At 53.5% G+C, this 22,091-nt stretch overlaps 8 protein-coding genes across 8 annotated transcripts; 4 read left to right on the top strand and 4 right to left on the bottom strand.

Annotated features, from left to right (window-relative positions):
* The first annotated feature begins 2,440 nt into the window (after positions 1 to 2,440).
* Positions 2,441 to 3,215, top strand: BU26DRAFT_517844 (uncharacterized protein). Its single transcript, XM_033828676.1, has one exon. The coding sequence runs from the start codon at positions 2,519 to 2,521 to the stop codon at positions 3,053 to 3,055; it is 537 nt and encodes a 178-aa protein (XP_033686121.1). The 5' UTR covers positions 2,441 to 2,518; the 3' UTR covers positions 3,056 to 3,215.
* Positions 3,161 to 4,903, bottom strand: BU26DRAFT_276509 (glycoside hydrolase family 76 protein). The gene is made up of 2 exons (XM_033821458.1): positions 3,728 to 4,903; positions 3,161 to 3,677 (listed from the first exon to the last, which is right to left on the bottom strand). The coding sequence occupies exons 1-2, from the start codon at positions 4,634 to 4,636 to the stop codon at positions 3,267 to 3,269; spliced, it is 1,320 nt and encodes a 439-aa protein (XP_033686120.1). The 5' UTR covers positions 4,637 to 4,903; the 3' UTR covers positions 3,161 to 3,266.
* A 1,713-nt stretch (positions 4,904 to 6,616) lies between these two features.
* On the bottom strand, positions 6,617 to 8,271 carry BU26DRAFT_424407 (uncharacterized protein; the record flags this gene model as incomplete). The annotated part of the gene is made up of 2 exons (XM_033823569.1): positions 6,617 to 7,334; positions 7,379 to 8,271. 2 exons carry the CDS (start codon positions 8,269 to 8,271, stop codon positions 6,617 to 6,619), a joined length of 1,611 nt encoding a protein of 536 aa, XP_033686119.1.
* A 461-nt stretch (positions 8,272 to 8,732) lies between these two features.
* On the top strand, positions 8,733 to 10,753 carry BU26DRAFT_481610 (MFS general substrate transporter). Its single transcript, XM_033825741.1, has 4 exons — positions 8,733 to 9,456; positions 9,512 to 10,014; positions 10,080 to 10,202; positions 10,262 to 10,753. Exons 1-4 carry the CDS (start codon positions 8,977 to 8,979, stop codon positions 10,707 to 10,709), a joined length of 1,554 nt encoding a protein of 517 aa, XP_033686118.1. The 5' UTR covers positions 8,733 to 8,976; the 3' UTR covers positions 10,710 to 10,753.
* A 29-nt stretch (positions 10,754 to 10,782) lies between these two features.
* On the bottom strand, positions 10,783 to 13,055 carry BU26DRAFT_592201 (acetyl-CoA synthetase-like protein; the record flags this gene model as incomplete). The annotated part of the gene is made up of 5 exons (XM_033834828.1): positions 12,524 to 13,055; positions 12,346 to 12,470; positions 12,257 to 12,275; positions 11,547 to 12,177; positions 10,783 to 11,501 (listed from the first exon to the last, which is right to left on the bottom strand). The coding sequence occupies exons 1-5, from the start codon at positions 12,692 to 12,694 to the stop codon at positions 10,783 to 10,785; spliced, it is 1,665 nt and encodes a 554-aa protein (XP_033686117.1). The 5' UTR covers positions 12,695 to 13,055.
* A 2,970-nt stretch (positions 13,056 to 16,025) lies between these two features.
* On the bottom strand, positions 16,026 to 16,566 carry BU26DRAFT_276404 (uncharacterized protein). The gene has a single exon (XM_033821456.1). It carries the CDS (start codon positions 16,391 to 16,393, stop codon positions 16,082 to 16,084), a length of 312 nt encoding a protein of 103 aa, XP_033686116.1. The 5' UTR covers positions 16,394 to 16,566; the 3' UTR covers positions 16,026 to 16,081.
* BU26DRAFT_276405 (uncharacterized protein) lies at positions 16,567 to 17,375 on the top strand. Its single transcript, XM_033821457.1, has 2 exons — positions 16,567 to 16,960; positions 17,010 to 17,375. Exons 1-2 carry the CDS (start codon positions 16,739 to 16,741, stop codon positions 17,220 to 17,222), a joined length of 435 nt encoding a protein of 144 aa, XP_033686115.1. The 5' UTR covers positions 16,567 to 16,738; the 3' UTR covers positions 17,223 to 17,375.
* Positions 17,376 to 17,527: 152 nt separating this feature from the next.
* Positions 17,528 to 18,729, top strand: BU26DRAFT_503677 (Piwi-domain-containing protein; the record flags this gene model as incomplete). The annotated part of the gene is made up of 4 exons (XM_033826709.1): positions 17,528 to 17,812; positions 17,868 to 17,882; positions 17,927 to 18,139; positions 18,187 to 18,729. The coding sequence occupies 4 exons, from the start codon at positions 17,528 to 17,530 to the stop codon at positions 18,727 to 18,729; spliced, it is 1,056 nt and encodes a 351-aa protein (XP_033686114.1).
* Between the last annotated feature and the right edge of the window lie 3,362 nt (positions 18,730 to 22,091).

Here is a 22,091-nt window from a genome sequence, read left to right as displayed (position 1 = left end):
GTGAGCCTTCTGGAGCCGAGTTTCCGCTTTACAGTGGCACCACAGACAATGCTGATCTCCCGCCCCAGCATAATACCGATGACAAAGCCATCATGAGCAACTATGCAAGAGTCAGCTTGATCCCTAAATAGCTTTATATATGCACCGAGGTTCTATTGTCCGCATCCGACCCCTGGTGAGAACGACATGAAATCAACAAGTGACGAGAGACCAAGAGCGCATTCGATGTCATTGTAACTTCACACCATTTAGATTTACGCAACACACCGTGGGCCGGCGACAACCAAGAACTTTGGTGCACGTCTGAGTTCATGCAAAGAGCGAATCCTGAACACTGCGCGATAACTCTGGGCCCGTATCACTTTACCCCGCCCCGGGCGGAACTGATACCGGACCTCTATCCACACGTGGCCTTCAAAGGACATTTGGATATATACCACGCATTCTCGTCCAATACTGCATGCGATCTATCTCGGGAGAGTCGAGCCCTCAACACCCTCACCTCACGCGCCGTACACTCCATGACAACAGACCTTATACAGGTAGGTGCGAGGTTCTTCGTCAAGAACGCATACAAGGACATGACCAGTGGTCTACGAGTGCATCATGGCTACTTTACCTCCTGTTCGAGGATATTCCAGTCCGCCTTCGCTACATCGAAAAACTGCTCGGTAACTGCACTTATCGAAACAGAACTACGAGGGAAGAGAGTCTCCGAAATATTCTCAAAGGCTTCGGCTTCAACACTAGGGAGCAGAGGCTCTACAGTGTCATCGTAGATGAGCAGGGCAAGAAAATACGCCGACCCTCAGAACACCGGGACCTCTGTCCTCGATTTATCCCCGCTCGGGTGAGTAGTACTAAGTCCTGGACGCAATATATTTTGCTGACCAGTGAGCTAGGAATGAACTCACCCTTACACACGAGAGAGGAGACCTTGTGCATCGACGTGGGAAAGTTCCTCAGATCCCACTATCGAGCTATCGATGCTCAAATGCGGTCAAAGGCGCTATATGAGTCCCGGCCAACCTGCTCGAGATCTTACCAGACCTGGCCATGAAACACAAGCCTCTGCCCAGACTATACTGCGAAATTATTAGGCATGTATTGCATGAGCTAAGGCACAACCCTCTCAGAGTGCTCGACAATAAAGGGAACCAACATCATCTGACCGAAATGAGTGTAGCAACTGGCCGCAACCTAATCAAGTTCGGTGCGCGATCACTCTCATCTCCGACGGTTGACTCCAGCAACGAGGGAAAAGGCTCCGTGAATGACGCGTCATGGAATCTCAAAGGAGTCCGGTTCGCCTTTCCCGGTCCCGTCAATGAAGTAAACGCCCTCACCCTCCCCAACGCACCCAGCCTCGACGATCCGACCAAGTTTGTGCGGGACATGATCCAGCAACTCAAAGTTCTGAGAATGAAATACACGTCAAGCAGTAGCCGTGCCTCAAGATGATGAGGCGCCACAAGTTCCCCAGCCACGAATTGGCGGCAACAGATCCTTATTCGTAGCACAATACAGCGGCTTCCACCTCTTTCTCTTTCTATGGCAAAAATCTGTATTTTTCGGACATTGCTCATTCCGAGAAAAGGCTAGAGTTATGGTCAAACTACTTCAATTAAATCACAGACCAAATCTCTCGAATGCCGCACCGGGCCGTACCACACATCCGCCCAAGGGAGATCGTCGCACCCATATGCCCGCTTTGCCCTCTTCATTGACTGCGAGTGCGTCGACCGACATTCATTCTGCCATGACTGCCTAGAAGGCTGCCGATCAACCGCAGCCCCATCCAATCGGGAAATACAGCACTCTGTCTAACCCACTAAATTTTCAGGAACAGGACTAAGCTGCGGCACATAATATAGAATCTACGCCTTGTCCAAGGCAGTGTAAGGCACCCGCCGGACGAAAACTTCAATTCGTCCCTCAATTCGTCCGCTCACACTCTCTCCCCTGTTCATTCGCTCGCGGTGGATCCTGCATCTTACGCACAATGTATTGACTCACTGGCAGGCGTGGCTTTGGTCTCTGGCGGTGTGCTGCGCCATCTAATCACTCCGCTAGCGTCTTCCTGATTGGCTCGTAGCGAATGCGCTATACCGCTTTTTGCACAACGCTATGCCACATCCGGAGCATTGGTTGGTAATCACGACTATGGGGCTCGTATGCGTATCTTGCTTGGGTATGGGGTCGACGATATGGGCGCTGGTTTGTGGAGATTCGTATGACGGGTATGTATGAAAGAGGATGGAGTTGCGTTGTGTGAAACAGTGAATTAGTAATTCGCCGTCTGTCGGGGCCGACGTGCACATATGCACGGGGTTTAGTGGGTATGAGAAGAGAGAGAGTCGGGGATGTAGAGGGGAATAGAATAGTATAAATGGCGGGAGCACGCCTGCTTCGTCGATAGTATCCATCAACTCAACCTACCAGGCCTCAATCGCAACCCCAACCCCATTACCAAGATTCACACCAACCTACCACCCACCACACCACACTCCCCGCAACCATGGCATCCCTCCACCAACTCGCCCTCCCCCCCGTCATCAACGGCATGCGCAACACCATCGCCTTCCTCACCAAAGCGCAAACCCACATCCAAACCACCGGCATCGACCCCTCCACCCTAACAACCGCCTCGCTGCACCCGACGATGCGCGAATTCACCGCGCAAATCCACTGGCTCATCGACGCCGCCAAAGCAATGCCCAGCCGCATCAACCCCTCGCTACCCCCCTTCTCCCTGCCCGACGTGGAAACCGACATCCCGTCGCTGATCGCCAAGCTGGAGAAGACGATCGCGTACCTCGAGGGCATCAAGCCGGAGGACTTGAACGGAAGGGAGAACGACGAGGTGCTTTTTGTGATTAGGCCGCCGGGCCGGGAGGAGATTCGCTTGCGCTGGGACACGGCGGTCGTGTATGTGCAGCAGTTTGCGCATGCGAACTTTTGGTTTCATGTTACGACTGCGTATGATATTTTGAGGCATAAGGGGGTGGAGCTGGGGAAGGCGGATTTTTTGCAGAGTGCAAGGTTTTTGCAGTAGAGCGGGGAGAGGAGAGGTGGTTGGGGAGTGGGGAGCGGATGGTTGGGAGTGAAGCAAGAGGGGGATGAGATAGAGGGGAGAGACAGAGAGGATGATGTGCTAGAGCAAGCAAACCAGGGGTATCATTAGAGATTACAATCAAACGCGACCAAGGAACTCCCACTTATCATGACATCGTGACGATCCTTCTCTCTCCATCCCCTCATCCTCTTCAATTCACGCTAATAGCAGCAACCAGCGCATCCATAGAACTCGAATGCGTACTCGCATTCGCTGGCGCAATAAACGGCCCCGCCCAATTAATACTTAGCATATTCCCCTCATCGCGATTGTTATCCCAGATACTGCCAGCATTGGCTTGGATGCTCTTCACATACGCAGCATCCGGCGCAGCGTCATGCAGGATCTGGAGATTGCGGGCGAAAATGCCCTTGAACTGCGAGGCGTCGCCGCCGCAAAGCGGGCCGCAGGCGTCGTGCATGACACCGTCCGAGTCGGAGAGTTCGGAGATGGCGGCTTTGGCGATGCGCGCGGCGAGCGGGAGGTAGGTGGCGTCGGGGGAGGCTTTGTTGAGCTCCACGAGGCCGCCTAAGATAACACCTTGGTTGTAGGACCATGTTGTCTGTGGGGTGTTAATATAGTGTATGAAGAGGAAGAGGGTGGGATGCGTACGCGATTGTTGTTCTTGCAGTCATTTGTCAGACCGTCGTTGATAGTGCCCCTCTCATTAATCATCCCGCTGTTCGTGAACCAGTCCAACTCCCTCTTTGCCCAGTCGACGTAGAACGCCTTATCCGAATCCTGCACTCGGTTCGCTAGATGTGCCGCTGTAGAGAGGAAAAGCTCGTTTGCAATTGCGTTCATGTAGTCCTTCTGCCAGCTCCACCAGATACCTCCGTTGCCGCATGCTGTTGGCCAGGCCTTGGTCACCGCCTTGAAGATACCTTCGGCTAGAGTAAGGTATTGCGTGTCCTTTGTGACGTCGTATGCGCCAATCCAGCCTAGTGCCCACCAGAGATCGTCGTCGTAGAAGCCGTCAAGCCAGTCGTTCGGATTTGATGCGGCGACAGTGGTGACTTGCTCTTTCGGTTGCATGATGGGAAGGTTCTTGACGTCGATGTACTCCGCTTTGTCCCAGTCTTTTGGAAAGATGGTGATGGGCTCGGCGTCCTCGCCAATCATCTTATAGTACCCGCTCTCTTTACCAGTAGAGTTGAAAAGGTCATATGTCTCATTCCCATTACTCCTCTTCGTGGCGCTTTGGCTCTCCACGCCCGGTTGCGGATTCTTGGCCGGTGCTTGAACGATGGTATTCGCGAAGATGCGGGTAGCGAGATTGACCAACTGAGCATTGCCCGAATCATGTTTCGCTAGGTTGGATACCATGGTCATGACGTTGGCGCTGTTCCACCAGCCGCATGTGTTCCAAAGACCGCTGCCGGCATTATACCAGATTTGCAGCGCGGAAAGGGCTAGTTCAGCGCGTTGCGTAGGATCCGTGGTGGTACTACTTTGCGCAAAGACATTAGGGACGAGCGTTGCAGAGAGGAGAAGAGCTTGGAAGAGCGACGAGGGATACATGATTGCGCGTTTAGGGGAAAATTGACATTAAGAATATTGGAAAGCAAGATTTTAGAAAACGACGACCAGTGCGAACGATAGCCTCAAAAGTATAATCGCAAACCTCTGAGGCGTTGAAAAAGTGGCTCAGACACACTTTATACGCACAACATCCCTTCAACGGCCCACAGCCGTCGGTTGCCCAAGGTGAGCACACTCGCCCCATCCCTCTCATCTCAGATTGCTCCCGTTTGAGAAAAGGGAGAATAAAACGAGAAATGACCAGTGACGATTGATACAGGAACGCTGGCCCAAAGAAGCAGAAAAAGTCTCACTTTACCGCTAGTTTAAGTGGGACCTGCGCTCCTCCCTGCGACCCCTGTAGGTGTGGTCTCAAGGATGAGGGGCCTTGTCCCTGGGTGACCTGGAGGTCATAGCTGGGCGCGTTAAGGGGTAGAAGGCCGGGCGCGAACGCGTTAGCGACGAATAGGACCACTTCGCGGACGTACATGTCGTTGTGTGGGTGGCTTCGTGGATCTACGCTGGACCGGTCCCGATGCCGTGGGAGCGAGAGCGGCGCCGAAGGAAGGCGGACATTCGAACGTCAAGTAGACAGCGTATACAAGACGCAAATGAGAAATGTCATATGCAAGCACGTAAGCTACCAAGGGCGCGATGCGTGAGATTGATTCTGCGTTTCTTTGTCAAGTGGAGATATTTGCAGCGCGTCGGCTACCCCTCACCAGAGCCGAGCCGCCAAGGCCTCTCACGTGATCGTGGAATTCATCCATGCCGGATATGGAAGCGACAGTCGCGCGAGCAATTCAATCACACAACGTGTCGACTTGTGTTAAGGACTCCCTGCAGTCATCTTGGTGTGGCAGTCCTGAATCCTTCATGTTGCTCTTCTCGCATTTGCTTTGCGGCTCCTGAACGACCGCGAAACAATTTGTCTTAGAAAGGTGTTTCAGGGCCGACGTTTGGAAAACGAGCTCGTATGCGACGGTGACTTGGTAACCACTTGAGCCGCTATCATCCTTTTGAGGTCTTGCAGTAGTGGCGCGTCTTCGGCTCCTTAGTTGTGTAGCTTCGTTTCTTCGGTTCTCTACGTAGTCGCAGCGGCGCTAGAACAGTCGGTCCAATCTATAAATAAATTGAAAAGGATGTGCCCCAATGAGTGGATGCTCAGGTTGCGTTCTCACGCAAGCCACATCGTGGTCGATAAGATCTGCTGGCCTTGTCGATAAGGCATTACAATTAGAGGGTGAAACTTGAAACGCGTATCCCCACCACGTGACCGGCTTCAACCGCCCGATCCGGTCAACGCTCTTGGCACGTCAAATGTCGGACTCGGTGTCGCAAGGGGCATTCTTGAAGCCAAGAATGCAATACCATGCGCATGACTAGGGACGGCTCCCACGGAGAGGTGCCCGCGAGCTCCGCACCGGGAGAGCCACGGTAGGAACGCGTGGGTGTTGGGAGGGTTCCCCAGGCTCGATGCGCGTGTGAAAAGGGGAGCAATAGAACGACCTGGCCCTAAGTAGTCAGGCCCGTTGTTGTCTTAGGTTGAGAACTTGCAAATGACGTAGATTGCCGATTGGATCCGGGCCGACTTCGAGATGCGAGTGCGAATATCGCCATATTGCTTTGTTAAAACAGGGGCATCTTAAGGGAGGTGGAGAGCCGCGTCTTCGACCTTTTCGGGTGTATTCGAATAGCAGCGAGTGCCATTGACTGGCTGTCAATGTATGATGTTTTGTGGTCGTCCTCATCGGTTCTGAGTTTGGAGCCACGCAATCGCGCGTTTCGAAGGCAGAATGTCCAGAGTAACAACGTCCGGGGAGAGGGGTTTCCGGTCGTCGAAAACGCGGAGCCGACACTCGTTCGGCATCGGAGGATACCGCATCCACGGCATCGGGGTAGAAACGTGGCTGTTTGGAAACGATGAATAGCGCTCTCCGCATATGGACCGTGGTGAAGCCGCAGGCTAAAGCCGCGTACTCACGCGATCAGTATCTCGGTGCCGAGGACCTTGACCTCATCTACCCAGCAATTGTCTGCGCCCTTGGCTGCTTTGTCTTTACAACTCCAAATGGCTTCCAATACCCTCTTGACGGTCCGGATGTATCCCCAGTACATTATGTTGTAGAATTCGTCGAGCTTGTCCATGATCCATGTTCGTTGAGTGGGGTCTTCGGATTCCGCGCCGGCGAGGAACAGCGGCCAGCTTATTGATTTGAAGAGAGCGTCGCCCGGTTTGAGATAAGAAATGTGGTGTACAATCTCATCGGCGAGTCCGGTTAGACTGACGAGAGCGGAGCCACTCGAGGGATCGAGCAGTGGATTGGTGCAAGGCAAGACCCGCGCGAGGTATATACAGACCGCCGCGCGATGGGCAGAAGCGATTAGAATGCGTTGCTTCAAGTCTTCGAGAGGCGAGGCAGGCTCAAAGCTGCAAGACCAGTCGACAGGGTCGAACGTCAGCGCCGCCTTGAGCAATACTCCTACTCGCTCTTGCACTTCCGAAGCGACTTCGTCCGAGAGCGAGTTGCGGGTATCTTCAAGGTCAAAAGACTCCAGCATAATGCGCAGCAGCGGACTTGGGCAAGAAAGGTAGTTGTTAGTCTCAGCATATCGCAAGATAGGGTCGAGCTCGATAGAGTCAGGGATCAGTCTCGGCATAGTCGAGAAAGTGAAGGTAGAGCCAAGGACGTAAAACCTGGATATGTGAGCTAAGCATTCTAAAGAAACGGGATGACCTACACTAAGAAATCCGAGAGCATCGACAGGCGTAATTTGCTCATTGGACGTTGAGTGAAGGGCGGTGTGCCTAGGAGATTGATGAGTTTTCGAGCTCCTTCCATATGCACCTTCCACTTGTCCTGGCCAGACTCAATAAGATCATAGTTGATAAAGAGCAGTATAACCACTAGGATCAAGTCTATGTTTGATTCGTTGACCGAGGCCACAGACTGTGCCAGCAGCGAGAGGGCTTGCTGCTTAGCAACGAGCGCGTCGCGATAAGAGTACTTCAGAGGGCCGCCAAACTTTCCCACTGCTTGGTAATATGCCACAAGGCAGGGTTTTCGCTCCTGTTGATAGGGCGACTGGCCCATTTGGTCCCGCGAGATATTGAAGACGTGATACGCAGAGTTTGCCAGAATGATCTGAAGGAGCAGAGGGTACGCTGAGGTGGCCGGGACGAGATCGCGAATCGGGTTCTGCCCCGGCCCGTCGTACACCACCAAGTCCTCGCATATCTGGGTTGCGAAGTGATACAGGTAGTAGCGGGAATGCTGGCTGAGGTCCTGGACGAGGGGATCAACGAGCGGCCGGTAGACTGTCATATCTAACTCCTGCTGACTAGAAGAGACATCTTCGGGCGCACCATCCTTCGAATCTTCCGCGGTTGGTGGGGTCGTGCTCTGCGGTTCAGACTTTTCCTTCGCCTTCAGCCTCGCTTCAAAGGACTTCCCCATCATCTTTCCGCGGCTCGCGACGCCCTTGTTCCAAACGAAGAGCTTGCCATAGCCAAGGCATTCGGAGCCCGAGGAAAGGCATTTCTGACAAACAGGCAGCGACCGATCGCACTTCCAGCGGCGCTTCCTGCAGTTGTGGCAAGCTTTGGTGGGCGGTGCGAAGTCCGATGACAGCATTAGATAAGCGCCATGCGAGGCGTGTCGACCGTTACCTGAATCGAGGTTGCTGTATTTGGAATGCTGCAATGCGGGAGACGTTCAGATGGTGTAGGAATATGTCGGAAGCGTTCAAGCCATGACTAATGTGATGGACGTTTGGCGGTGGCTCGATTTCGTCAGCAAAATCTTGACAGCGCTACGGAAGGCGGGATAGACCATTCATGCAGGCCTCGGGAAACTTCAACCACTCAAGAGCCCCTCTTCCAGTGTTCTTTTTGTACGCCTTGTGGGGTACCCGCCACATTGTGCAGTGCATTTTGCGGTCTTGCGATTTTGCCCCGCCGTGGGAAATGCACGAAATCATACGAAGCACTAGTGTAACCTCCTAACGCAAAGAGGCAGCCAAGATACATCACCTGCATCCGACCCACCTCTCGATCTCTTCTTTCTCGCGACGTCACTAGACCACCACTTTCTACGCCTTTGACCGCTGGATTTCTCAGCATCATGTTGCTACTACACCAATCTTGCGCCATGAGGGCTGCCTCCACGGCACCCAGAGTCATTCATTCATATAGAGGACGACGGAAGAGCTGCTGGAGGGACCTTGACCTCGATTTCGTCATTTTGATCATCCAAGAAAGAACGCTAGGGAAACAACAGATCCATTAGTCTATCTTTCCTCAAAACTTTCTTTTACTCTAGCCCTCCCATTCATTCCTCATGGCGACCCCTGAAGAAGTAGAAACCGCATCCCCCCTTACAAGCAGAGGAGCATCCTACACGCCCTCCGAGATCGAGCGGCTCGGCCGTGAGCGCCCCGAAGCCTTCAAGTCCATCTGGGTAGAACTAGGCTTCTGCTTCTCGCTCCTCTTCTCCATGTTCATCGCCGAGTATTTCATCTCTGGATTCAACGTGCTCCTGCCCGCGCTCTCAGAAGCCCTCCACATCCCCCCGCAGGCGGAGACATGGCCCGCCAGCGTATTCTCCCTGGTCACCGGAGCGTTCCTGCTGCCGTTCGGCAGACTCGCCGACATGTTCGGCGGATACGTAGTCTTCGTCTCCGGCCTGGCTTGGTTCGTCCTGTGGTCCATATTCGCAGGCTTCAGCAAGAACTACATCATGCTCATCTTCTGCCGCGCGTTGCAGGGTTTCGGACCCGCGGCTTTCCTGCCCTCTGGGATCATGCTCCTGGGTAGCATCGTACGTCCCGCTCCTCCTTCCCCTCCTTAACCTCCTAACTAACGAAACAACGCAGTACCGCCCAGGCCCGCGGAAGAACCTCGTCTTCAGTCTCTACGGTGCCTTCGCCCCCGTCGGCTTCTTCGCGGGGATCTTCTTCGCCGGCCTCTCTGCGCAGCTCGTCAGCTGGAGCTGGTACTTCTACTTCGGGAGCATCATGCTGGCCATCGTCGCCGTGGCGTCTTTTCTCTGCATCCCGTCGCATCGTGAAGACGACAAGCGGCGGGTCAAGATGGATTGGCTGGGCACTACTACGGTTGTCCCGGCGCTTATTCTCATCGTGTTCGCGCTTACAGAGGGTTCGCATGCACCGAGCGGCTGGGCGACGCCGTATATTCCCGTTACTTTTGTGGTCGGGTGCGCGCTCCTGGCTGCGTTTGTGTATGTGGAGGGGTGGGTGGCGGAGCAGCCGCTGTTGCCGGGGGATATGTTTAATGTTAAGGGGATGAAAGCGCTATCCGTGGCGCTGTTCCTCCAATACGGGACGTTTGGCATCTACATCTTCTATGCGAGCTTTTAGTAAGTTAGCTCCATCCCCTACTTGACTACTTTCCTTCCCCTCCGGGGCTAACTGATCATCTCAGCATCGAGCAAGTCCTGCACGCCTCGCCGCTTCTAACAGCCGCCTGGTTCGCGCCGATGTGCACGCTCGGCCTTATCCTCGCCACAGTCGGCGGCCTCATCTTACATCTCCTGCCGGGCACTGTGTAAGGCATCCCCCTCCCCTCTTCTCCACTCATCACCCACACCACCTAACATACTTCAGGCTCCTCCTCATAAGCGGCATCGCCTATGTCGTCTCCGTGCTCCTCTTCGCCATCATCCCCACAGACCCAAACTACTGGGCCTATATCTTCCCGGCGATGATCTGCGCGACGCTCGGCATCGACGTCACCTACAACGTCAGCAACATCTTCATCACGACGTCGATGCCGAAGGCGCGGCAAGGACTCGCCGGCGCGTTCATCAACTCGATCCTCTTTCTGGGCATTTCGTTTTTCCTAGGGTTTGCGGATCTAGCGGTTACGCAGACGGCGGACCGTGGGCAGAGAGGGAGCTATAAGGTTGCGTTTTGGCTGGGGACGGGGATCGCGGCTGCGGGGCTGGTGGTGATGTGCGCGGGGGTCAAGATTGGGAAGGCGAAGAGTGAGCTTACGGTTGAGGAGAAGGAGGAGCTAGAGAGGGAGTTGACGAGGAGGGAGAGTCAGCAGTAACCAAGGAGCGATAGCGCTTCAATGAGTAGACGAAATGAGACATGACGGAAGAATAATGTTTATTTAGTAGAACTCACACGCTAGCTTGCTTCTTCCCTATCGACGCGTAGAGCTGCTCAATCTCGGTCTCGTACAGCGTGATGGTCGCCTTCTTCTGCACCGTGCCCTTTCCTGCTATGGCGAAGGGCTTCTCCTTCGTCGCGAAAATGATGTAATCTCTCCGAAGTTGACCAGTCGTATCCGCGTAGCTATTCGCTTCTTCAACCTTTGGCCAGATGGCCTCCAGCACCTTCTGCTGCCCCGCTTCTTCTTTGGTATAGTATTCCGATCGCAGCTCGATAATAGCTGCAGGTACGTCCCTGCCCGTGCCCACCAACACGCAGTACCGGACTGCCGGATGCGATGTGATGAGGTGCTCATGTATTGTGGGATTGAAGTTCCAGCCCGTTTTGAAGACTATCATGTCGTCTTTTCTTCCTTCATGTTTCCAATGGTGCGGCTTCGTGGGATGCCTCGAGTAGAGATCTGACATAGAGTATTCCTTCAGCCGTGGGAAGACCTTGAAGACACCCTGAAATTCTTCATATCTCGAGTCCTTGACGAAGACGAGCTCGTACAGATCGCCGCTAGGCCGCATCTCGATGCCGTTGTATTCGGGGTGGAGGCAGAAATATTGCCAGTCCTCAGGGTCGGTCGCATGCTGGACGATGGTGCTCGTTTCCGTGCTTGCGATGATCGCGTATAGCGGTACGTGCTGTGATATTATGTCGCCAGCCTTCTTGGATAAGGAGCCTGGTGCCAGTCAGTTCGCAAGGCCTTCATTCAGTTATTACTAACTCTCACCGCCAACATATGTAATGTATTTTAGCCGCCCAAGCTTCTGTAGTATGTCTGGCCTGGTAGCGATCTCCTCCAGAGTTATTGGCAAACAATTAGCTGCATCGATACTACTATGTTCCAGTATTTGATCGAAGACGTTGGCGGTAGCTAGACCCGGAGGACCGAGGACGATAGTGGTGTTATTGAAGCACGTCGACTTAACGCCAGTGGCGATGCCGGCTCCGTGGAAAATCGGCAGCGCACTGAATCTTCGGTTGGGAGAATCAGAAATCCCGCCCCAAATAGTCGGCCGTCCGTCAAGGGTTGGCACCAAATGATGCGAGTCGCCTGAGGTGAGTGTCCAGTTTGTCCAAACCACTGGCTTTGGGAGACCGGTGGAGCCCGACGTGTGAATGATCATGCATGGATGGTTTTTCGCCTCTTCGAAAGATTTGGTGTATGGGTACTGTTCGCAGAGGGAGCCGTCGAGCAGGTAATCCATCTCAGGCATGCATAATGTCTCCATTCGGCATTTTTCTAGGATTCCGGCGACGGGAAACCCCTGTGTGTGGAGGAGGATCGCGCAGTCGGTCCGTCTGATCAGGTCGGCATGGCCGGCTACGCTATTCCGGTGGGAGCTAAAGAGAACCTAAAGCCTTGTGAGCCCTACTCGCCTGGGGCAATGCATTGAAGATTCCGCATCATCCGTTTCGCGCCACTGGGCGTACCTTGTGTCCGGTCTTGATTCTGCGAGAAGTCAGTAATCGTGCGGGATGGGCATGGGAGAAGAGATGTGCAAAGGCAGACAGAGACTTACAGCGCAACCAGAGCAACGAAGTGTCTCACGTCCGGATAGCCCATGTACAGGACCGTCTCGAACATGGAGCTCCGGCCAATCTCCCTCTGTATGAAGTGCGCCGTCTTGTTGATGGCGTTGGCGAACTATACAGGCTCAGTCTCAATACCGACGATAACAGGACTTTCGGCATACTTACGGTTCGAAAAGTAACGTCTTGGAATCCATCTTGCAGGTTGGCCGAGCGTGGAAAGGAGAAGCACACTCGGTCCGGATCGTTCGCCGCGATTTCGTCGATAAGGACCGGTATTAAGCGCTTGCCGTACGGCACGTCCCCCGGAGCAGCCATCACAGTATTCCAAAAAGACATAGAAATGGAAGCGAAGTGAATGAGCGACTAGAAGGATATATACGCGGAAAAGACAGTGATGACAGGGCAAAGAGCGGAACAGTGAGGTTAGAGCCGACAGCTAGCGATGATGTATTCATCCAATTGCAGGCACCGGACGCCGCTAGCTTTATGCGCCAGCTGAAGGAATGGCAGCCATGCAGCCATGTCTCACGGGCCTTGAGGTTCGTTGTGGCTGAGCAGCGCCCTAGCGACACGCGCCGTCCCTGGCGATCAGTGCGGCGCTGTCGCTCCCTCATTCTGGCGCTGGACTTGGCCGCACGCTCGCGGGCCAGTTGTTAGTAGTGCCTCAATCGAGTAGTTAGGCTAGGACCGCGCCGCGCGATGCGTGGGCGTTCGCCAGATGAGGTGAGGTGGAGGAGAGATGGTTAGGACAGCGAGCGCTGAGGCCAAGGTGGAGCGGCGTCATTGGCCCGTGCAGTCGCCATCAACCTCTTCAGGGGAGCCGCAAACGAAACACTTACGAGTACGACTCCATCGTCCACTACATTCTTGCCAATGGTGCTGTGACAGCCGCAGCTGAGGAGAGGCGCCGGCTTTGGTTTCGATGGAATGTCGCCAGTCGACGCGCACGCCGTCCCCTCCCCCATGCCCCACATGAGCATCAATGATGGCGCCGAAGCCGTGCGAAAGGCCTCGAGTCGACAAGAGGATGAGGCGCCTAACATTCGGGCGCCCCATGGCACTCCCGCGCGATAACAGTGACTTGGGACACATGGGGCAATGCTGCTCGGCGCTTCGTTGGAGGCACGACCCGTTCCTCATCATCACGAGAATGCGAGCATCAACGCCTCGGTTTACTATTCCAGGAACTCAGTCAACGAGCGATACGAGATATTCGCTCGCGATTGACTTATTCGATAGTATGTTTCACTTCTGCAAAATTAGCGCTCTGCAGGCTAACCACGCTGGCAGGAGAAGCGCTTGCACTATTCACGTTCCATCGTAAGGCCCATCACAGCTGCTACTCTGCTGATGCCATCGGTGGAGCTCCAAATATTATTGTGACCGATCATGTACTCGCCCTCCGCAAGAGCCGCGCGCTCCAATGAGGCAAAGACGCGCGTGCCGCCATTGCGCCGTCGCACTCAACCTCTACTAAGCCTCCGACTGGGGCTCGGCGAGGCGCAACATGGGCGTTGTCGTCTGGCACCCTTTATGTTTCTCCCACTTTAGCAATTGCTGCTACCTTTCCGACCCAAAAGTCCTGCGACATACCATTCCCTGATGCAAAGAACAGGTCTTAATTCCTGCGGTGGTCCTGCGGTGGTCCTTCGGTGGGGAACTCCGCGTCCGGCCCCCAACGGAAACACCGTTGCAGACGTACACTCCGCACTGCTACCAACAACGTGGAGGACGACCGTGCCCCGTCAGGCCCAACGCCCAAACGTCCAGTAGGATGATGGCCGGCCGCTCCGTAACCGTTAGTATACAAAGGCTAATCATCCTCTGGCAGAAAGCGGCAATTCGTGATTCCATGGTTTCGGACCCTTCATGAGACCACATGCGGCGCACGTGCGTCTCGCTTGCTTTACTCAGATTAGTTGTAGCAGCCTCACATCAGCCTCGCAAGTCTCGCACGACGCGGTGTGCCCGGTGTTGGCCATAAATCTCCAGAGGCGGTGCTCCACTAAATGGAGTCCCCAGGGACGAAGACGGTGCACCGAGCACCTACGCATGCCCCATGACGGCGACGACCAAAACACCACTAATACATTATTTTTCCTGCATGCCCACCCTCGGACGGCCCCAAAGAGCGGAACAGTCTATCTCTGCCCCTCCCTAGAATATCTCGATTCAGTATCCGCGGAGGAGGAGTCCGATGACTCAAATCTATGTACCACACACGTAGACTAGCCAAGACGCCCCAGAGTGCGGTTCGCATCCCACTCTAATGCAGGACTGAGGATACGGTGCATGAGTATCAGGCAGAGCTGGCAAAGTCCAGTGAGCTATCACTACTTCTTTCACTGACATGCCCGGAATCACCAGGGCATCTTGGAGATTAGCATGCTAAAGGCGACGTTCCTAGTTCATAGAAAAGGGTAAACTGTTCCAACTGTTCCAACGAACGACGTCCCGGGAATGGATCTAACCGAGTGGCCCGCTGACGTCACGATAGGATACGACAGGGCGTAATCCAGGAAGATCAATAATTGCTACGAACCAGGTCACATGGCCTTCTCGCAGTTTGGGTCATTCCATGGAGACAAGTCCTCTTTGACGAGACATAGCTTATTGTTCTTCTAGGTTCACCGCCGCAGCCATTCATCTAACGGTTCTCAACCGCAAAGCCGTGATCAAATGTGTTTCCCTTTTTTTGCTAGATTTGCTTTGCCCCCGTTATTGTCTGATTGCTTCGAATTTTTAGCCAGCACTGGGTTGTGGTAACAAGCACCCTAAGCGTTGCGATACCAGAGAGAGTCCAAATGCTTGCTATCCTACTTGTCGGTCTAAGCGACATCTATAATAATGTGCGCTTCGGCCGTCGAACTACTCACTGCCAAAGTCGTGTTATCTTTACTTCCTGCGCATTTGACGGTTTACGCTAGCCTCACTCACATATCCTTCCTGCGGTACCATCGAGACTCCTAAGCGGGGACGCACTCCGCCGCCATGGCAACATCAACAGAACCTAGCGGCAACGCGAAGGCGGATCTTGCAGAATCTGCAACAACTCATTCGTCCAGAGCGTCTACTACGTCCGGCAGCGGCACGAAAACTAGGATACTGGAGGATAAAGAGCTGGGAAAATTCTTGTACACCCCTGACGCGACCAAACGACAAGTTCCCCCTAAAGTTCAGGAGACCGGAATCTACCCAGCGAATACAGAGTATCTGGGCCCCAAACCCAATCGGAAGAAGGGAGAAATCACCATCATGAGCAACTACGTCACTGTCAAGCAGGTTCCTGACAAACTGCTGGTTTACTCCCTCACGTTCTGGCGTCCCCATCCAGAAGACCCAGCGAAGAAGATTGTGTACAGCAAGCGCCGAGAGATTGAAGGCGCCTTCAAAGCCGTGATGGCCGCTGATGCTCTGAAGCTGGATGCGAACCAACGACCTTGGGCTACGAATTATAGGGACCTCTGGTGCCAGTCCTGCCTCCCGAGCGATCCATCTAGCGAGGGAAAAGATCTCGCATTCGACACGGAACGATTCACATATGTCCAATTGAACGGCCAGGAAGTCACCGATTTGCGCGCAACTGTTCTTTGCACCGGCGTACTTGCTGACATAGAGCAAGTCCTCAACAGCACTGACATCGCGGCGATGTCTGACCATATTCGTGCTCTTAACGCCCACGTTGCCCAAGGCGTCCATCAACACGACAACGGTACCGATCGCTTATTTCAGCATGGTGCCAACAAGTTCTTCGCCAAGGACGGCTTCAACGACATGATGGATGCCAACGGGAATCGCATGGGCGTCCGGGTGATGAGAGGCTACTATTCGTCCATTCGTCCAGGGTACAGCCGCATCTTCCTGAACGTAAAACACTGCGTCCTCCGCCTTCCTCTCACCCTGCCTTGTATCTGAGCTGCTCAACCGTGTCCGCGATTCCAACCAGGTCGAGCAGATGCTAAGAGGAGTGAAGGTCAAGGTTACATACAAGCGCCAGAACACTGTTGAAGGCAGCAAGGCGAGCGGCTTCGACATCAACGGTGATCAAGCGCGCTTGAAGATCTTCAAGCAGTTCGGAATGTTGGCAAAAACCCAGAGGTTCTATCCCATCCTAGAAAAAGACGATAACGATCCGCAAAGTGAGAGGGTCACAGATCCTAATAGTCCAGGTCGAACAGTCTTCCATTACCTCGTACAAAGTTCGATTTCATTTAGTTCGCATTTTCAACCATTCGGTATGCTAACACATGCATAGATGCCAAAGTCGAACATCTTCTCGACATCGACAGGAAGCAGTGGAATGACAACGATCTCCTCTGCGTGAACGTTGGAAGCCGAGTCGATCGTGGGAAGAAGGGCCAAAGGTTGACAGATGCGGAGATGCGGAAGCAGACGTTGGAAGGAGCTATCTGGATCCCGGCTTGTCTGCTCGAGATCGTCCCCAATCAGCCCATGACTGCCCCTTTGCAACCACGGCACACGTCTGAGATGATTCGATACGCATTGCGCTATCCCGCTGCGAATGCTGCGCTCATCGATCAAGAGGGGCTTGAGCTTCTCGGTCTCAAGGCTCCAGCGGTGCAAGGGTCCAATAGAGATTTGGTATGTGACCCTCCCAGCAAGCTTGCGCGCTACTAATACGAAAGCATAGTCTAGTCTAGGATTTCGAGTCGGTCAGAAGCTCATTTCTTTCGCCGCAAAGTCGCTCCAAGTTCCTTGGATCCTCCACGCTCCCCCACCCCCAGAGACCCAGAGCTCTGCGCGAAGAGGCCAGGCTTCCCAAGTCTGGTTTGGACAGAAGTGCATTCAACAAAAGCCTCGCGGAACCTCCAGAACGTCGCCTTCTCTAATCCATGCACCATAAACGACCTCCACATACTCGGATTGTCAGAATGCTTTCCCTCCGACGAGACAGAGCGGCAAACCAAGTGGGGACCATCACGCCAAATGACCAAACTGGAAGTCCTCATGGAAAAGTTCACCGAACAACTTCGGAGACACGACGTCCGAGCCTTCGTGGGATATCATAACACAGCGCAGTACCCTGGCCGGGATCTTGAGAAAGAGCTCTGCGATTGGTTCGATTATTAAATGGCTGTACTCTTATTCTGCTGAAAGGGAAGGACTTTGAGAAGTATGCGATGATCAAGCGGGTTGCTGATCCAGAGTATGGACGGTTCACTGTTTGGCAAGCTCGAAGAGGACAAACCGAAAGGCGAGCCCGAAACCGACGAGCCTAGCACTGATAAGCCGCAATTCAAATCCCAGGTTATGTCGAACCTCGCGCTCAAAGTCAACATGAAAATGGGCGGAGAAAATCACTGGCTCAATTCCGATGTTTGGCATGAAATCTTCGGGAGCAATAGCCAGAAGAAGTCGACGATAATACTTGGTGCCGATGTCACACATCCTCCGGCCGGCGCGAAACTGGGAGCACCTAGCATTGCTTGCGTGGTCGGAAGCGTCGACTTTAGGTTTTATGAGCTATCGCGGCTCCATGCGACTACAGGCGGGAGGCCAAGAGGTGAGCACAACCCATCCACAATCACTTCAATCTAACCTTTTCAGAAAATCGAGGATATGCGGTCAATGGTGCGAGAACGTCTGGAGACATGGAAGAAAGGCCATAAAGAGGAGCTTCCGACCAACATGCTTTTCTACCGCGACGGCATCAGTGAGTCCCAGTTCCCCCAGTGCGACGACTACGAAATCGGAGAAATCAGGAAGGCGTACGAGCACACCGGCGGGGATGAGGAAGACCTAGAGCTCACATTCCTCGTCGTAGGCAAGCGCCACCACACACGCTTCTACGCGACCGATGAGAAAAGTCCTACACCAGCTACAAGAAAGGCCAACAATTTGTCAACGGCAACCTACGCCCCGGCCTCCTTGTCGATAGCGTGATCACACCGCCAAAACCGAAGAACTTCTTCCTCCAATCGCACAGCGCTATCCAAGGCACGGCACGCTCCGCCCACTACCATATCCTCACGGATGACATGCGGCTGGGAGAGCAGCTTCCGCGCCTCACAATGATGCTCCGCTATGCCTTTGGACGAGCGACAACTGGTGTGTCCTATGCGGCTCCCGCCTATATAGCCGACAGGCTCTGCGAACAGGGCCGTGCGTATCTCCGCCCGTGGATGAATGATCCTGAGATGGAACCGTGCTGGGAGCCACCCAAGGATGCCGACGAGAGGCCGTTGGGGAAAGACGAGTTCCTGGACTGGAAGAGGGAAAAGGCGTTGGAATTGTCGAAGACCCGGGCAGTGTGGGGCCCGAACTACAAGAATGAGGCGTGGATGAAGGAGGAGGAGAAGCAGCTCAATCCGTGGCATCCAAATCTTGACAAGGGTATGTTCTGGATGTAGGTTGAAGAGGTGGCTAGCGAAGGATCTGGGATTCTCCATGTGCTTTTTCGGTCCTGTTTCTATCTCGTCGGTTGGTCGCGGTAGAGTTGGCACGCTGTTGCGGTGTATCTTTTGCTCCTTTTCTTAGATAGAATTCCTCTTGCTTCAGCGTCCTGTCTTGCCCCTCAAACTTGGCTGTCTGTTAGATCTTGGGCGCTTTGCTTTCCCTTGGTGGTTGTAGACGAGCAAACAAAATGAAACTCTCACAAGTCATCCTCGATCATTATGCCACTACGGTGCACTAATGCATGTTCTATATTAGCAAAGAGTCCTCTCTACGAATGCGTTATCTTTTCTATATACTAACGGTTTGAGGGCTTAAATAGTAAAACACTTTGCCTCTATCGCTCAGGTACCTAATTTAGCGATCGCGTTGGAGTCCGATTATTCGCACATGTTCACAAGACAGGTCTCACCTTTTCAAGTTTTCGATCACTCTCCAGTCATGCTCTAGGTCGGGAACACAACCTGAGCCCGATATCCTCTGCGAAAGTTGAGAGGGGCGACTTCAATTCGTTAGCGAAATGTCTCTCGTCACGACTTCATCGCCGTGACCATCGCTTCAACTTCAACGATCGTGTGTGGAAGCTCCATCGGGATCTCAGACATGTTAGCCTTGACTCCATGTGCAGGCTAGTAGATATGTTAGACAGCATGCCCGTGTCAAAGAAGGAGATCAAATGGGCGGACAATGTCATCTGCAAGGTTACCAAAGCCGTTGTACGCATACCTCGAGATCCAGCAAACCGCATTACCAAATGCAAAAGGTCCACGCTAACGTAGAAATGGATTATGTTCGGATACTAGTCAGTTTGTAATTCATGGTCACGAAGCTCGTCCCAACATAATGGCCAGCGAGCAGAACATGTGCTTATCAAGCTCTCTGGTGCTAAGCCAACTCCCACAAATGTTATGTTCCAGAACTGTGAAGCGGACTTCTCACTGCACTGTCACGCATTGGTATTGTCAATCGATTTTGGGTCCAAGGTGGACGACCGGATTCTGCATGGGCGAAGTTTGCGGCTTCTCGCATAAGCTCCGGTTTGCTCCATCCAAAATTTGCTTTGAGCGCACAAAGCGCTCGAGCTACGACCCAAAGGGTAGATTGCCGAGCAAACGTGAACGGCTTGATCACGCTACCAATCTTTCATGTTTCTTGACTACCGAAGTCCTACTAAGTTTTCTGATAAGTGGGGAACCGAGCCTAATGCTTGCCCGTTTTCCTCTATGAAAACGGCGACAAGGGGTTCTCGTGCAGTTTTCGGCTTTCTTGTGTAATATTTGCTCCGCAACTGCAATACACAATCAACCTTCGTTTGAGCAAGTCGCAACATACCGATTAGGTTGCCCTTTAACTTTGCTACACTGATCGAGGAGTATATCATGCTGCCGACTTTCGCCCTAGGGCCCACATTCGATTGCAGCATCCCATTTCTTTTACCCAAGCCCGGGCTGCAGTTCTCCTCTTCTATTCGGTCCGCCTCCGATAGGGCGACTTGCGTCACCAGAGATGCCGCTTGCACAAGAGTACAAAGATGCTATGTCTAGGGATATTGACGGCAACAGCGATGGCCTATGTAGGCGATGCGGTTTCTTCCACAGCATACGCAAATGCACAACACCGAAAGCCCAATGCTACTCCAGGGGTATCAGTAATCTTTCAGATGCACACCTGGCGACGGGAGATCTTGGGCAGAACAAAGAGGACGCGGAGAAGCACTATCGGGACAAATTGGAGGCGGCCCTGAAGAAGGACGAGCAACAGAAGGCGGTGAAGAAAGCTACGAAGGCTGCGGAAAAAGAAAAGCAGGCGGGGAATACGAAGAAGGCAGCGACCACTCCAGCCCAATCGGTCCAGAGTTCAAAGAACCAGAAACAGACTGGATACCAGCACAAAGGAAAGTCAGGCTGGAATACGAAGTCTGGGAACTCAATTTATGGCGCTGGGGGTGACGGAAGCCAGTCTTCAAACAGACCCGCTCAGCAGCAGGCGGGGAAATCCAGCACTTCTGCAAAGACCAGGACGCCGAAAGAGGACAAAATCAAGGGCCAGATCGAATTCCTGGACACGCCGAACAAGACCACAAGTGTCCCCAATAACGTTCCCCACCATGGCGTCTTTTCTGTGGCGACAAATACGGCCCAAGCAACCACTGAGGACGACGGCATGATCATCGCGAGCAATTACGTCGAAGTGAGCAAAGTGCCCAAGACACTCTACGTCTATTCATTGAGTTATTCCCGTCCTTCTCAGCAGAAAGACAAGCGCATCCAGTTCAACAAACGCCGTGAGATTGATGCGGCTTTTCAGGCCGCAAAGAGGGCCGACGCGCTGAAGCTGGAGGGAAAGCCGTTCGAGTGGGTTACCGACTCCAAGAATCTCTGGTCTACCTGCCCCATCAGCGATCACCCTTTGACGGGAAACTACTCCTGGAGCACAGGCGATTTCGAGTACACCCAGCCGAACGGCAAGACGGTCACGGATTTACGCGTCGATGTGTGCTTCACCAGTCACCTGGAGGACATTGAAAAGAAGCTCAGGACAGAGAACCTGGAGAACCTGCCGGACTACATACGCGCACTCAATGCCAACGTCGTGGAGTCTATCACGCGGAATCAAGAGAACACAGGCATTGATGTCGTTCGGACCAGCGTCAACAAAGTCTTCCTCAAATACGGATACGAGCTTGTCCGTGGAATCCGGGTGACACGCGGCTATTTCACTTCCATCAGACCCGGTAAAGACAGCACGCTTCTAAATATCAATACGGCCACGTCTGCCTTCCTTCCCCCAGAGCCCGTCTCGCAATTGCTCTGGGATGTCGACCCTCGCGGCACCACAGCTTTGGCTTCCAGGGCGACCACCGTTGAGAAACTCCTGAAAGGAGCAATGCTCAGGATTTCCTACAGTCGCGCAAACTATGAGGGTAGCGACGTGGATTACAATTCAGAGGAGAAGCGTACGGTTATGTTCACGCAGTTTGGCAAAGGCGCAAAAGCGCAAAAGTTCTTCAAACTGCTGGATGAAGAGAAGGGCAAACCAAGGAAAGTCGATCCCAATGACCAAGGAACGAGCGTCTGGGACTACTTCAAGGAGCGTAAGTTTGCATCCGCATGAGCCACTCTAATACTGCCTGCTAAGCCTCGTATAGAAGCCTGCGTCTTCTTTCCTAATACCAGAGAGACTGATCTCGTCTGTGTGAACGTTGGCAAACGAGTCCGGACATCCCGCCGTTCCCAAGAATCAGATGAGCAGATGATGCGCGAGCAGAGCGAGAAGGGCGCACAGTGGATTCCCGCCTGTCTGCTGCAAATCCTCCCCC

The sequence above is a fragment of the Trematosphaeria pertusa genome (assembly GCF_010094035.1).
Source record: "Trematosphaeria pertusa strain CBS 122368 unplaced genomic scaffold BU26scaffold_5, whole genome shotgun sequence".
Classification (NCBI taxonomy): Eukaryota; Fungi; Ascomycota; class Dothideomycetes; order Pleosporales; family Trematosphaeriaceae; genus Trematosphaeria; species Trematosphaeria pertusa.
This window is presented reverse-complemented; position numbering and strand designations above follow the sequence as displayed.